At 34.9% G+C, this 14,825-nt stretch overlaps 2 protein-coding genes across 2 annotated transcripts in view; one reads left to right on the top strand and one right to left on the bottom strand.

The window, feature by feature from the left end:
• Window positions 1–14,825, top strand: part of IFT74 (intraflagellar transport 74) — a 44,457-nt gene that overhangs the window by 4,135 nt on the left and 25,497 nt on the right. Inside the window, exons 8-12 of the mRNA XM_066338859.1 lie at window positions 290–351; window positions 10,894–11,032; window positions 12,078–12,140; window positions 12,770–12,913; window positions 14,014–14,054. Of these exons, the coding sequence (XP_066194956.1) occupies window positions 290–351; window positions 10,894–11,032; window positions 12,078–12,140; window positions 12,770–12,913; window positions 14,014–14,054 (449 nt within the window). The remainder of the gene's footprint in view (window positions 1–289; window positions 352–10,893; window positions 11,033–12,077; window positions 12,141–12,769; window positions 12,914–14,013; window positions 14,055–14,825) is intronic.
• Window positions 853–5,194, bottom strand: LRRC19 (leucine rich repeat containing 19). The gene is made up of 4 exons (XM_066338860.1): window positions 5,037–5,194; window positions 3,602–4,112; window positions 3,190–3,387; window positions 853–1,974 (listed from the first exon to the last, which is right to left on the bottom strand). Exons 1-4 carry the CDS (start codon window positions 5,118–5,120, stop codon window positions 1,655–1,657), a joined length of 1,113 nt encoding a protein of 370 aa, XP_066194957.1. The 5' UTR covers window positions 5,121–5,194; the 3' UTR covers window positions 853–1,654.

Here is a 14,825-nt window from a genome sequence, read left to right as displayed (position 1 = left end):
ACAATATCTGTGTAATAAAGAGAAGAATGCGTTTCACCCCATCTGTATAGTTTTAAACAGTATATTATGAGCATTTCAGGAGTAGATCCCACAGAAATAGCAATGAATCAATTTCACTGGAAGTATTTCGAAGATGTATACATGTTGTATTTAGAGGTGTGGTTTAATGGTGGACTTGTCAGTGCTGAGTTAAGGGTTGGACTTGATGATCTTAAGAGGTTTTCCTTTCCTGTTTTATATGATTCCATGATTTATTAGAAACTTGATTGTATTTCAATTTCTTTTTAAGTTAAAGGTTCAGAATGACCGAGATGCTCAGAGTATAGATAAAATTTTCACAAAAAGACAAGCGTAAGTACATTAAGTTTTTTGTCTTTGAACAACTCAACTTCTCATAACTCAGCTTGGGAAAATTGAGGTGTTGCCTGTTACCCTAATAGTGCAATGCATATCATGAGTGATACCTGAACAACTTGAAGATAATACATTAATTACAGATAGATAACAGCTCCCAGGTTGCAGCTGGAATTCCTAGCATTAAACTCTAGTTACTCTTCTGAGGATAATTACGATGCCATCCAGGAAGCGTTGCTTGTCAGTGGAGACTCCTGTCTTTTGGCAATCTGCTGTCAGGTTAAGGGAGTTTTGTTGTGGAGTAGCAGAGTGAAGAAAGCTAGCAGGAGTGGAAACTTCACGTGGGTCATAAGGTACGGTTGTGTAGAGGGAAAGACGAGGATGATGAGATGCTTGCAATAAGAATTTGTAAGCCATGAGAATGGCTTGTAGTGATAGGCTGAGAGGGTGAGTTTTTGAAATCATTAGTTTAGGCAGCAGAGCTGTATGATCCTGCTTGTTGCCAGTGAAAGCAATCTCAGCAATGAGATTCTATGTATCAATAAGCACTCCAAAGCAACAAATTTGCCAGTTAATAATGTCACATTTTATTAATAGTGTAGTTTTCAACAGCTCGCAAATGTGCCTGCTCCACCCTGAATGCATTTTTAAGTGTTAAGAAAATATGAAGAGAAAATACTTGATTCAGTAGCAATGCAGTAAGGGTAGTTTATCATTGCACTGTACATACCCATTTTTGGGACTAAAACAGTTGATCTTTCTTGCTCTGCTAATTTGTGTAAAAAAATACCCAAATGCTCCATTTTCTGATTGCGTTAGTTCTGCTTAATAGACTGAAGAGCTGTTACACCATTGATTTAGAGTCAGCCCCAAGTCTGCCTGTGGCCTGTTCAACATTATAGAGAAATTATTTTTCTCTTCTAGACCTTTTCACAATGAAAGCATTAGTGATTATGCCTACTTCACCTGCTACTTTGTTCATGTTAAACAATATACAGTAAGTCCCCTGGTATAAGTAGCCAAACACACTTTTATTAGAAGTGGATTTTGAGTATTTTTGCATGTTTTGAAGTATTTGTTGTGCCAGTAATGCGTGCATATGACCCCATTTTTTAACTTCATGATTGATGTAGCAAAATCTTGTTATGGATTTGGCAAGATGAAAGGAGATAGACAGCATAACTTCATTCTGTATTTTATGTAATAAAACAAAACATAAATGCTTAAAAAACCCCATAAAATGCAAGTACAGATGTACTATATTTTTGAAATGTCAGTTCAGGATCCATTGTTTAAGACATTAATGCTTCTCATTTACATAAATATCTATGTATTTGTCCTCAATAAATCCATCTTCTTCATCTCCAAATGCATGAACTTTCTTAAATATTACCGTGGGTTCCTCACTGCTTGTACTTGAAGGAGAAGGACTCATGTCAGCTGAGAACTCCTGTTCAAACATCTCTGAGTCATTTTCTTCCAGACGACGGTGACGGTAGCTGATCAAGTAGTGATACCATGCTGGGCATTTTACAGCAGTAAAAATCAGGAACGTAGTGCCTAGGACAAACCCCAGGACACCCGCTAGGAAGGTCCAGCTTTTGCCAACGAGTGGTAACTCTTTAAAAAAAACAGGAAAAAAAGAAGAGTAATCTTCATGAGGAATACTAGCATGAAGTCAAGTATGATTTTTTTCATAATTAAATTGAGAACTCACAAAGTAAACATTGATAGGGGAATTACTGAGTGTCTCCAGAGCTTTAGCAGAATGTTGCTATGTTGTTAAGGAGTCAGTAATAGCACAGAGACTTATAATGTGTGCGCATCTTATATTTCCTAGCAGTATAAATCTGCCTTGCATATTAATAAACTATAATTGTTTCAAAGTCTATGTCAAAGACAAAGCTCTGGGGGCATATAAAAAATAAAAATGATAAATACATATATTTTTTTTCCGAAAAATTAAATTCCAAGATTAGCTTTTGCAAAAAAAATAATCAGTAGCTGGCTTCAAATTCTATTTCTCGAGCCTTACTTTTTATATGGTGATAATGTCTGAACCCTAAAATATCATGTCTTTTGTTTGGCATACCCTTTCAGTTGTGCTTCTTTTATAATAAAAATATCAGTAAACTGTAGTTGCCCGTAGTCTTTATCTAGGAGCTGGTTATGTGTGCTGGCAACTATCCTAAAATAAATTATAAGCAGGTACAGCTAAAGAAATATGTCACAGTGGTAGCTTATCATTTGTATATGCATCTGTAGATAACTTTCCTGCTTTAGATAGAAGAAAAGAGTAAAGCATTTCAGGATGGAAGAGATAACTGGCATGTAAGATTAACATTGAAAGGTAAAGAAAGGTAAGGAAACTACCACTGAAATTTCCAAAGAATGTACAATGGGCATATTCACATCCTTAATGCTGAACACAGCATGGGAGTAAAATCTGTAAGCTCATGCCATCACTTTCAGGAAGACGACTACATCTAGAAGGCAGTTAGTTTGGAAAAAGCAAATTTTTTGAAAGTTCTCTCCCTAGTTCTGTTAGGCAGAGATCTAGACCATTATCTGAATTTTAGGGCTTTGAAATTTCATCATCATTTTTTAGTATCATTTGAGAATTGTGAGGTTTATCTGTTTTGAACACTTACTCAGTAGACCTTAACATTAGTTGTAGTATGTGTGACTGTCTACCAGAATGTGGAAATATGCTTGTTCTGTACCCCTGGCATTTATGGAAGAGTCAGAGTGTACTAGGAATGCAAAACAGTATAAAGTCATGGAACAGCAAATCGAACAGCTCATAAACAGTAAAGTGAAATACCTGTGTATTACCTGCATGAGTTCCATTGTTTCCAGTGATGTTGTTTAGAGTCAGAACTGTTAAGGCACTACTTCTAAGATTTACAGCAGGAGTGGAAGTGTTTTCTAAAGGAGTCTTTTTAATTTTGCAGTCAGCTGGTTGGATAGGTGCCATCTTGATGGAGATTTTTTCCATGTTTGGTAGTGTACATCTAGTGTTGTTTTCATTTTCTGTGGATATGAGCAGTGAAAAGATGATGCTGAGATATGCTGATATGAGATGCTGATAATTTTTTGGCAGTCTAAAAAAATCTCATAGATAGCTATTATCTGACTGCATAATATGGGTAAATTGATGGCGGATTTTATCCACATCAGGAAAAAATGCACAGTAAAGTTATTTGTTGTAAAAAAAATTTTAAATGCTATTCTTACCAAAACTTACCCAATATCACATTGGAGGCAGTTAACCATATGTGTAAGTCAAGGAGGTCACAGGAGCAGATCCATGGATTTTCAGCTAAAACGATTTTAATCAGTCTAAAAGATGATTTTATATGAAAATACTTCAGAAAATTATGCTGTAGATTTAAAACTGACAGGTTTTCTAGAGAAGTAAACGTATCTGAATCTAGTTGAGCAATCATGTTATAGGATAGATTCAACACTGAGAGTTGATTTAATCCTGCAAATGCTGCTTTATGAACTGTGCTAATACGGTTGTTGCTAATATCCAGAGTTGTAAGTTTTTTCAGATTGTAGAAGCTGTTATTGTTCAGAACAGTAATGTTGTTTTCATTCAGATGAAGTTCAGTGAGGTTAATAAAACATCCAAGAATCTCTTTGTCATGATCTTCCAAAGTGATGTTGTTGTTTTTAAGGCTTAATTTAGTAATGTTTTGAAAAAGGTTGAGGGAGATATTAAAGAGGTTCTTTCCAGACTCCTCACAAGCAACCTGTTGAAAAAAAGAGAATGACAACAATGAAATACGATAGAAAATTTTACTAATGAGCGTGTCTCAGTGAGGACTGTTAAAGGCAGAGAAAACTATCTTCTATTTTTAATGCTGTCACTTTAAAAGAAAAGTTACATTGCTCTTCATGAAGATCTATTTATATCTTTCTTAACTAACCAATGGTCTGGTGATACAATGAAATTAATCTTCCTAGTCTCTAGAGATCTGATGTTCCAGAGCACTTTGTTCTGAGCTCTGTGCTTAGATGCATGGGCCTTTATGTGATGGTCATCCAAAATAAAACCAGTTTGGCATACTATTTTGGAATTAATATTTGGAATGAATTATTTGTTCAGTAAAAAAAGAATTACTTTCCTGCATAATCTGAAAAGAAGGTGTCATAGAGGAAGTTTATTCAAGACTGCAAATTAATTCAAATATGCTTTCTAAAATGTATTTTTAAAAAAAATCTATGTTTACTATTATTTAAGATAACATCTTTAGAGCAGACCTTCAACAAAACATTTTTTGTATATGTATTTGCTATAGCACTTAACTTCATAATGGTGTTCTGTGTTAAAGTTTAGCATAGCTACAGTCTTTCCTGATTTGAGCCTTTGCTCTCAATACCTTGAAATATTTTTGTTTTCTGTAAAGAGTACATTTATTTATATATGTAAGGAGTCATTCGTATTGTCTGGAAGAATTTGAGATACAAAATCATCTCAAATACGTTTCAGTGTTGTTCACGCACTTACAATGACTACCATCAGCTAATTGTCTATTATGCTAAAAACTACTTCTTACTTCCGGTTTTTTTCCTTTCTTCAGGACTTTTATGTTTATGAAACAGTTTTTAAAATGCCTTCTGCTTCAAAGGTATCTTTCAAAAGTAAGGGTAGTTCAGATCAATGTAAAACTTACAGTTTGGGAAGTAATGTTGCAGTCAGCAGTGACTGGATTCAAAAACGGTGTTCCAGCCCAGATCACAAGCCAATAGAGTTTCATGTTTGGAGCCTAGAAAAAAACAGCACTTACATATCAAGACCAGAACTACTGGTGTCTTCTGTAGTGGTAGTTTAACAAATTAATAGATACAATTATTTTAGTGATAGTTTAATAAATGTCGTTCTACATAAATATTTCGTAATGTAAAATTAAATGAAAAAATGGGTTATGAGAATTAATGAATTCAGCTTTAACTTAATTAAGGCAAACCTAAAATCCAGTGTTCTGACTGTATCAGCCAATAGAAAAGGGATTGGTTAGACAAGTTAATAGAGAAAAGTTTCATAAATATATAAAACAAATGGGCAGGGCTGTACTCATCAATATCCCTGTTAAAGCAATTGTGTGTGAAAGACTATGATTGGAATAAACTGCAGAAAGTATTGATGCTTACATGCTCTCCCTATGCAATTTCTCTTCTTGCTGTGACAGAGGCAGAGTATTCTACTAGACAATTGTCGTTGTCCAGTCATATTTCTTTTATTGTCTTTATGTAAGTTACTAACCATTTTTGTGAATTTTTAATTAGAAGATCAATCTTTCTATCTCATTCTTGTCCATAATATAACATATAATGTGACATAAACCTGGACTTGTTTATTATGAAAGTATAGGTGTTGCTCTGATCTTTGGACTATGTAAACATTGTCCAATCTCTAGCGATTGAGTTTTTTACAGATCCAAACCTTATTTTTTGAAAGTTAGGAAAGGTCTTACAAATGGTATTTACTGTGATATTAACTTCTCTCAAAGAAAGGATCTCTCAATCATTGCCTTTGAATCAGACACTCTTTGCAGCATCTATTAATTTTGAGCAGAAATGTTACACCACGTCTATGAGATGTTAAGTTAGTCCCTCTTTATGTACACTTTAGTGAAAATGTTATGTAAAAGGTAATGAACCTTTAATTTTTCCAGTTTTTCTTAAGCATCTGAAAATATAGGGTGTCAAGGTAATCTTAGTATCTCATTGCCAGATTTCTATCTTCCAAAGTAATAGAAACTCAAAAGGTATATTGTACAGAACATTCACTGAATTTAATAGAAAAGAGTGGGAGAGATTAAATAAGGAAGTTTAATTGCACAAACAATGCTAAATATAGGCAGCCTGTCGGATTTACGAAACCTCCACCAGTCCTTAAAATGAGTGCTGGGAGGTCTTTTCTGGTCATAATGAAATAAATGAGGTCATAGAACAAACTGATCAAGTCTATTTGATAACTTCTCTCTATATTTGCATGTTGAAGGATTGACCTCATTCACCTAACTGAATCAATCTGTAAATTTCATAACTTCTTGGAAAGAAGAGGAAGATAAATGCCACTTACAATGCTTTGATCCATTGTGTATTTCTACTTCTGTCAGAAACTTATATTGAGTACAAAGAGAGTTCATACACCTTTTGCCATTCAGCCATTGTCTGTGGCCAGGACTTGGAAAATGTGCTAGCAGCAGTAGCCCCTGTGGAATTAGGTTCTGTATTATGTTTTGCGCTTGTCGGTGGTGGTACTAGTGGTATGCATATTTCTTTAGGCAGTTTGTGTATTGTAAGTGGAAGACATGATGCACTTTGAGAACTCCCAGAATGACCATTTTAACATCTGGATCTTGCAGTGTATTTGGACTTTAAAGATATAGCTTCCTAGATTTTCAGAAACAGAGCAGGTCTTAACCTGCCAATTTATAAATATAGATTAATAGCATTATTGTAGTTCTCTGATCACAAGAAAAGAACTGTCTTAAATAGAATGGGAAAATGTATTAAATATTGTTTTCAATGTTAATCTGTAAGTTAATAACAACCAAGTTGAAAATTTCAGTTGTATGTCTAAGTCCAAAACATAACTCCTAGCTCTTAATTTAGTTTCTGCTGAAAACAAAGGAATTTCTTACAAATGTGACTGCTTGCATTTTGTCTGTATGAACCTGTGTAATCAGTAAAAGAATAGGAAAGCATCTGTAATTTTAGTGGCAGTTCAGCATTTTACTAGAACCAGATTTTATGAGCTGCTGTTTAAACTAACTGCTTTGGAAAAAGACTTAGCTGGCAATACACTAGCAATATATTGGTAGTACTTTGATATTTCCTTGCAATTAGAAGTGCTTTCTTAAAAATTTCCATCAGAGAACTTTGAAAATTATATAATTTAAAAATAATGTAATAATTTTTCTTTTTATGGGGAGGTAATTGAGTTTATAGAATCAGTCTGGTTTTCAGAGTCTATTCCCCAGCTTTCTAATGGAGTAGAATTTACTTAACAGCAGCATGTCCAAGGTTCATACTTACGCGTGAAATTTTAATGTACCTTGAGATATGTTTGCTTCCATCCTAGCAACAAAGTTACAGTAATAAATCTTTGCCTGCATTTTGAATTAGACATGCCAAGTGTCTTACCTTTCGGTTGCTTCTTAGAAGTATTATACATACACGTGAAGATTTTTCAGTGGACTGACAAAAAATAACATGGTGAAACAGCACTTTGTTTTTCTTCAACCTTTGCACCTGATGAATAACCAGGCAGTGTAAAAAAATAATAAACATAGAAAATCCTTAGCAAAAGATTGACTAAGTTGAGCAACTTCTTATAATCATCTGGGATTTAATTGGATCAGCAGCCAATAGGAAAGCCTAATTGTAGTATGCTTAAGTGTCAAGTTCCAGATTGTAGAGGAAGCAGTGAGTTTAAATGCCACAGGTGATCTACAAGCAAGTTGAGTTATAATCAGTTAAAGAAATGCTGGAGACAGAAAAAGACTTGCATTTTTAGTTTGATCATTCGTCAAATGAAGAAAATGCCAGGATATTTGCATACCCAAGTAAAGCTTCTTAGTAGCTAGTTAACTCTGTGTTAATGCTGCTGTTTTGGAAACATCATTGTCAGAGGAGCTGCAGGGCAATACATAAAGCTCCTTATTTACAAAGAATTACATGCACTGCAATGACGTCTGTAATAAGGGCCATATTTCCTTATTAAGGAAGAAGTTCTTAAAACAAACCATACTTGCTCTAGAGTGAATGTCTATATACAGGCTGAAAAAAGGGCGTTATATTGATATACAAGTGCTGTGCTCTATAAATTTTTACTTGCATTAGTACTTATTCAGTCCAATGCATACCACCAAGCTACGGAACAGTTCATCTCCTTTCTATCTCTATTCCTCTCTAATATGTGGCTGTGGCTGTATAAATTGTTTTACCTTGCTATGTCTTTGTTGTTATTGGCACTTTTTTTTGCATAATATCTCAAAACATTCTACAATTTTTCCAAGCTCCATCCCTGATTCGACTTCATGCATAGTGTTCAAATTACTTGTGGTAATGAATTGTGTTTCTGTGACAGCCATTGCTGATTTTTTTATTGCCTCTTGAAAAATCATTAAGTTGCAGCCTTCCCTCAGAAGGTTCCTGCCAGAGAAGATGTGTCACATGAAGTCAGACATTGCTAGTCTCAAGGACATGATGGATCATTCTGAAGTATTTAGCCAGGAGTCCATATCATGTAAGAAAAGGAGAATCGCCTCATGTAAAGAGACTACTCTGTAATGTGTCCACACATACTTTAAATAGAAGGGGCTCCAGGAAAGGCATCACGTCTGTATTTAAATAAAAGCTCCCTCTAAGCTGTACTGTGGTGTCTCCAGGAGAGTTACAGCTAGAGTGGAAATTTCTTCTGAAAATCAGCACTCTCAGCATTTTGTTGAAATTTTTACTGCACTTTCTCTATTTTCTTTCTTCCATGTTGGGCTTGATTTGAGAAAAACTGTCACTGCTGAGACCTTGCAACAGCTTTCATAGGTCCACATTGAGGCATGAGGAGCGTTCAATAAAGGAGTAACATGAAATCTTCCTGACAGCTCCTAGCTCCATGCCTTCCAAAAGGCCTTGGATCAAACTACTCTTGTAGCTTAAAAAATAGCTCCTTTCCACTACTACATTTAACATAATTTATAAACTGGTGTGTGTGCAGTGAGGGTCTCATATTTGAACTGGGTCTGAATAAATTTGTTTTAGTCTCAAGAGGGTATTGAATTTAATGTAATGTTACAACCATCCAGTATTTCTTAAGCAGTTTGAGTGCCCTCGAAATTTGCCATACTAAGTGGGAGATCATAACTTTGATTTGTTTCATGATCATCAGGTCCAAAGCATTTTTGCAGCATGGCCTGCTACCTGACATAATATCCTTATTAGGTAGAGATTTTACATAAAAGAGATTATAGATCTCCAGGATATAGATAAAGCTAGTTGATAGTGGTTACACTTTTGAAACTCTTTTGAGAATTTCTCATAAGTAATGAAAACTGTGGGGAAACACTGAGGGAACTGGCATTGCTTAATCTCCAGAAGAGAGAGCTCAGTAGATATTTTGTCAAAGTAAATACCTCATGGGCAGGGGTTAAGAAAATGGAGCTGCTCTCAGTGATGCCTAAGGGCAGAATGAAAGACAATGACCACGTATTAGAGAACAGGAAAGTCCATTTAAATATAAGGAAAAACTTTTCTGTTCATAAGGATGAGCAAACATCAAAGCATTGCCTAGACAGGTTGTGGTGAATTCATCCTTCAGGATACTGAAAACCTGTAAAGGACACTGACATCCTGCTCTAGGTGACCATGCTTCAAGTAGTGCACAGTTTGGACTGGACAACCTTCAGAGTCCATTCCAATGTCAACTGTATTCTGCTTCTACAGTATTTTCATTTCCTTACCCTGAAATTATATTGTGCAGTTCCTCTCTTTTGCATCACCTCTTAAACTTGAGGGCATTCTTGTCTGCTGTCTTTGATCCAGTAGTGTCAGTTACACAATTTAAAACTTGTCATCTTGCAATTCAGGAAAAGTGAATGAAAAAGAGAAGAAAAAAATCCTGAAGGAAGGAATTTGGCTGGTTTTGTCATTTTTAACAGCAGAGATCACTCTGGAAACCAGCAAACCATTTAAGCAATCTTTCATGAACAATGAAGGGAATTAAGCTATACTCTTCAGGATCTCAGGAGTGGGGTTTTTTTTAGTTTCTTTCAAGCATGTTCTCAGGTTGACTCTCTAGCTTTCAGGAATTTCCTGGAAATTACTAGACTTATCATAAAACAGTGAGAACAGTTCTTTAGGTGTTTAAATCTGATGAGGCAGTTGCTTATAGCTCACTATAGCTGGAATGGTAAAGTTTTTATATTTGCAAACTATCAATTTCCTAAAAAGATTAAAGTGCTGAATCAATATTGTAAGAAATACCTAATTTCTTAGCTATTGCATAGTTAAAAAAGTACATTGCTCAGACCTCTGAAACCACTCTCTGTTCTGAAGTAATCAACAAATCTTTGCAGAGTCATCTGTTCATCGTCTTCATCATCTGGTACTGTCGAGTCCTGATATATATATTATATTTTCTTAATGTGCATTTACAAATTGTATACCAACTTCCTTATTTCAAACTGCCTGTTGTTACTCCAGAAATTCACTGATTAAGAGGGAATACCATACTTCTGCCAGTGTTGAAACCAATGCAGATAGACAGTGTGGGAGTGTTGGAAAACACCATGTGAGTACTATAAAGGCAGAGAATTCTTCATCTTCTTTACATTTTGTGAATGTTTTTATTGCTAATTGAGCTCCAAGAAGATAAGATACAAGTTGATAGCTCCTTTTTATAGAGTCTAGGCTTTTTGTGTTACACTGAGCACTTCAGTGATACTGAAGGAGTACTAATGTTTGAAATGAGTGCCTACAATATATATTAACCAGTAAAAGTTACAAAAAATTATATTTTTACAGCACAGAAAAGTTAATTCAAGATATAGACGAAGATATTCAGCATGAAAAGGTCGTGGCAGATGACATAATGAAATACATGACACAGGAAAATCAAGCTAAATATATGGAGATGAAAGCTGCGAATGAAAAACTCTCCCAGGTTGGTTTGTTTCATTATGCTAACCTAAAATATGTCTTAAACTGGTTTAATGAGGTTTAGATAAAATTTAAGTACTAAAGAGCTTGACAACAGAGTAATACGATAAAAAAGCTTGCTGATGTCTTAATCAATTGTAGAAGTACCTAAAAATAGAGCAATTGAACTAAGACCAAATTCTTTGCCTTCTTATATTTCGTACTTTAGGAGGAAATAATGTTCACAATTTTCTGTTTGAATTTAGGATTTGACATGCAATTTCTAAAAGCAACTGCAATACTTACATGTTTCATCATGTGTAAAAAGCAAGCAAAAAGGAAAAATAACCCCAGAATTTTTTGTCGTTCGCTTGAATAGAAAGTTTTCTTCTTGTGTACAAAAATGAATCTGACTAGCTTTTTTCTACTATTATTATTGATGTTGTTGTTAATAATAATAATGTAGTTATTGTTGTTGTTTTTATTATTGTATGTCTGAATACATAATAAAAAATTAACTGGGCTTTATAAAATGTTTGTTACTTCACTAATCCTTGTGTTAACAACAGGAGTAACATTTCTAGACTCTCTGGGACGATCTAGTTCAAGCCGTATAGTCTTAAAAGTTTCTCTGTACAGTCTGTACGGAGATAAGCTCAGTGTTTCCCATCTGTCTTAGAATGAGCTGAACCAGTAGTCAGGGCTTACCTGTCTCTTTCTGGACTGTGAAGAAACTGTCATGATTGGTTCACATTTTAAAACTTGACTCTAAATGTCTGAAGTACATACATGGTACTGATTCTAAGGAAAAAATAGCAGGAAAAAGGCAAACAATTTTTTGGTAGTAGCCCAGCTGCAAATAACAATAAGAATAATGGAAAAGTTGGATGCTGAAAGCAACTGTTTACTACATCTGAGTTACGAGAAGGAGCTGGACAGAGTCTTACCTTTCAAATTTTTAAGAGTAGCAATGGGATGGTTTACAGCATTTCATATAAACTAAGATTTAGAGCAAAAAAGTAGTTAAGTTGTAATTTTTATCTGAATTATGCATTTTGCTTTCTCTTTAGGAATTGGTTGTTCAACAGCAGGAATTGGATGCACTAAATGTAAAGGAGGAGAGTCTAAGGGCTGTATGTATGATAACAGGTGGTCTCTGTACTAACCTTCCCTGAATGCTAGTGTAAAGAGTAATACAGTAGAAAAAAATACCTATAATTTCTTTTCCTTAAATTTTCAGATACTGTAGGATCATGCTCTAGTAGGGGAAGGCAAATCTGCTTCTCTGATTTCCGCTAGTAATTTCTAATCAGTTTTGGGTTAAAATGTCTTATTGCGAAGAATTTTTTCTTATTGGATCATTCATGAATAAAAGGATCTATGAGCTGAAGTATACAGTCAGAAAGTTTAATTTTCAAATACTGCTAGATATTTTTCAGTCCTTTTGAATGTTGTATATAGTTTGAAATCCCCTAGAAACTGTGAAGTAATAAATCTCCTCAGAAAATTGGCCCAAAGAAGAACTTGTAAATCAAGAAGTAACTGATTGGGATAGTCCATTCCAGAAAATGCAATATTGACAATATGATTTATAAGTTTTAGTTTTTATAAAAGACTTTATAAAGTGGTTTTTACTGTCTCTGTGCTTTTTTTAAGAAATAAGCTTCACTTGCAATGTATAGTGTTGGTTGACTAAAGCATGTTTCCGCAATGCTCTCTTCTCATCTGAGAACAGCTAGTAGGCGTTTGCTTTTCCCAACAGGAAATAGCACATTCTGGGGTGAAACAGAAAGCTGTGAAGTTGTATGAAGAGATCCATGAGCTCAAGGAACGTCGAGATCGAATGATTGCTGAGGATAAGAACATGGAGTCTCCACAGGAGGAAAGAGAGAGATTACTAAAGCAGGCAAGAATAGAAAATGTTGTTATGTAAAAGATTCTCCATGTCAGTATTATTAGGGGTGATAATACTTGAAAATGCTAAAGTTTGGACTTCGCATTTATTTGTGCTCTAGGCAGTGCAAATAGTCTGATATTAAAAATAGTTAATTAATTGAAAGGCTGAGATATTCCAGATTCAGCCAAAACCTGGAGACCTGTTTTAGTGGGTTCAGAGGAAGGCTGTGAAGATAATTCTGAGGCTGGAGCACCTCTTCTATGAAGACAGGGTGAGAGAGTTAGAGCTGTTCATCCTGGAGAAGAGAAAGCTCTGTAGAGACCCTATAGCAAAGTACTCAAAGGTGGCTTATAAAAAAGAGGGCGAGTGACTTTTTTACACAGGCAGAAAATGGTAGCATGTGCCAACTGTTGTAAACTAAAAGAAGATTTAGACTAGATGTCAGGACAGAGTTCTTTACTGTGAGGATGGTGAGGCAGTGAAACATGTGGATGCCCCATCCCTGGAAGTGTTCAAGGCCAGGTTGGATGGGGGCCCTGAGCAACCTGATGGAGTGGATGGCATCCCTGCCTATGGCAGGGCTGGGGAGTAGGAGGAAGTGTGAGTTGGAAACAGATGATCTTTAAAGTCCTTTCTAACCCAAACTGTTCTATTATTTTAAGAAAACAAAATGAGCACAGTGAGGTTTTTAGCTGGTTTACTTGCTCCTATTCATGAGATGTGTTGGTCGGGAAAACTGATCCGGTTGAACAGCTCTTGTAACCTAACTCCAGAGAGTATCCTTGGGTTGTACTGAACAGGTCTCGTAGTCTAGGAGTGATTGGATCAGTTTACAATGGCCTTATACTGTAACTAGCCATTTGTACTTTATAGATTATTAGTCTGAATGACCAATGGAAAGGTTACTTGATTTTTTAAAGTATGGTTTTTAAACCTTTGGAAGACATAACACTTTAATCATATCACTTCTTGTGGGACTATGTCTCAAATTTGTGATTTCAAATGCTAAGTTTCTATTGCCTGTATTTGGAATTCAGATTTTCTAATATTTTCCTTTATTCATTTGTAGATTTAATTTTGTATGCTCAAGTTTTTGAACTTTTTTATAGGTTAAAGACGATAGTCAAAAAATTGCAATCATGGAAAGAGAGTGAGTAACCCTATTATACTATAATATGTTTGCTATAAATTATATGTACACCCTACAGACACGTAATTGTGTTCCCTCACTAAGTCTGTTTCTATAGACTTTTAGAACATCACCACTTCTTCAAACCTGTACTAGTCTTAACCTTCCACAGAGAACAGAATATGTTCTTTTGTTTCGGGTAAACAAGTTTTGTAGTGATAAGACATTTTGATCTGCATAATAAGATACTTCTGTCCCTTAGGAGCACAGCTTGAGAATATAAACTGGTAATAGCACTGACTTAAACTTCTTTAAGGCTGAAGAAAACATTGATTTGTAAGAGCAGCTCCTCTGGGATAGCTATGAAATTGAACCTTCATTACACTGCAGTCACATTTTAAGTTTGTTTCTGTGTTCTTAAAACCTAAGAGTTACAAAAGTTCCATTCAAAAGAGTAGAAGGGCATTGGTTCTTGATTCTTAGGTACTCAGCCTTTCCAAAGACTGGCCAGAAAGTCAAGTAATGTATTGAGTAATGTATTGAGGGGTAAATAAAACAGTACAATATTTTCTGGGTTTGAGCCTTTGAGTTCTCTTTCTTGAAAGAAAAACTGAGGTAACTCATAAAATCTGCTAGAAACAATTTTAAATTATTTTAAGCGATATTCCCAACTATAATTATTGGTTAATTTTTAATGCATTTTAGTTGGATAATATGTTGCTTAACAGGTTTTTTTTAATAAATAACAATAAAAAATAATTATATTGGAGATTTTATGTAGAAATGTATTAA

Source organism: Sylvia atricapilla, chromosome Z (genome assembly GCF_009819655.1).
Source record: "Sylvia atricapilla isolate bSylAtr1 chromosome Z, bSylAtr1.pri, whole genome shotgun sequence".
Classification (NCBI taxonomy): Eukaryota; Metazoa; Chordata; class Aves; order Passeriformes; family Sylviidae; genus Sylvia; species Sylvia atricapilla.
This window is presented reverse-complemented; position numbering and strand designations above follow the sequence as displayed.

Coding starts and splice junctions, on each gene's coding strand:
- LRRC19 (XM_066338860.1), bottom strand. CDS start 5,120: ATGAAACTCTATTGGCTTGTGATCTGGGCTGGAACACCGTTTTTGAAT. Junction 4,113..5,036: donor GCAACATTACTTCCCAAACT/GTAAGTTTTACA, acceptor TTTTTTCAACAG/GTTGCTTGTGAGGAGTCTGG. Junction 3,388..3,601: donor TGCCTCCAATGTGATATTGG/GTAAGTTTTGGT, acceptor TCATATCCACAG/AAAATGAAAACAACACTAGA.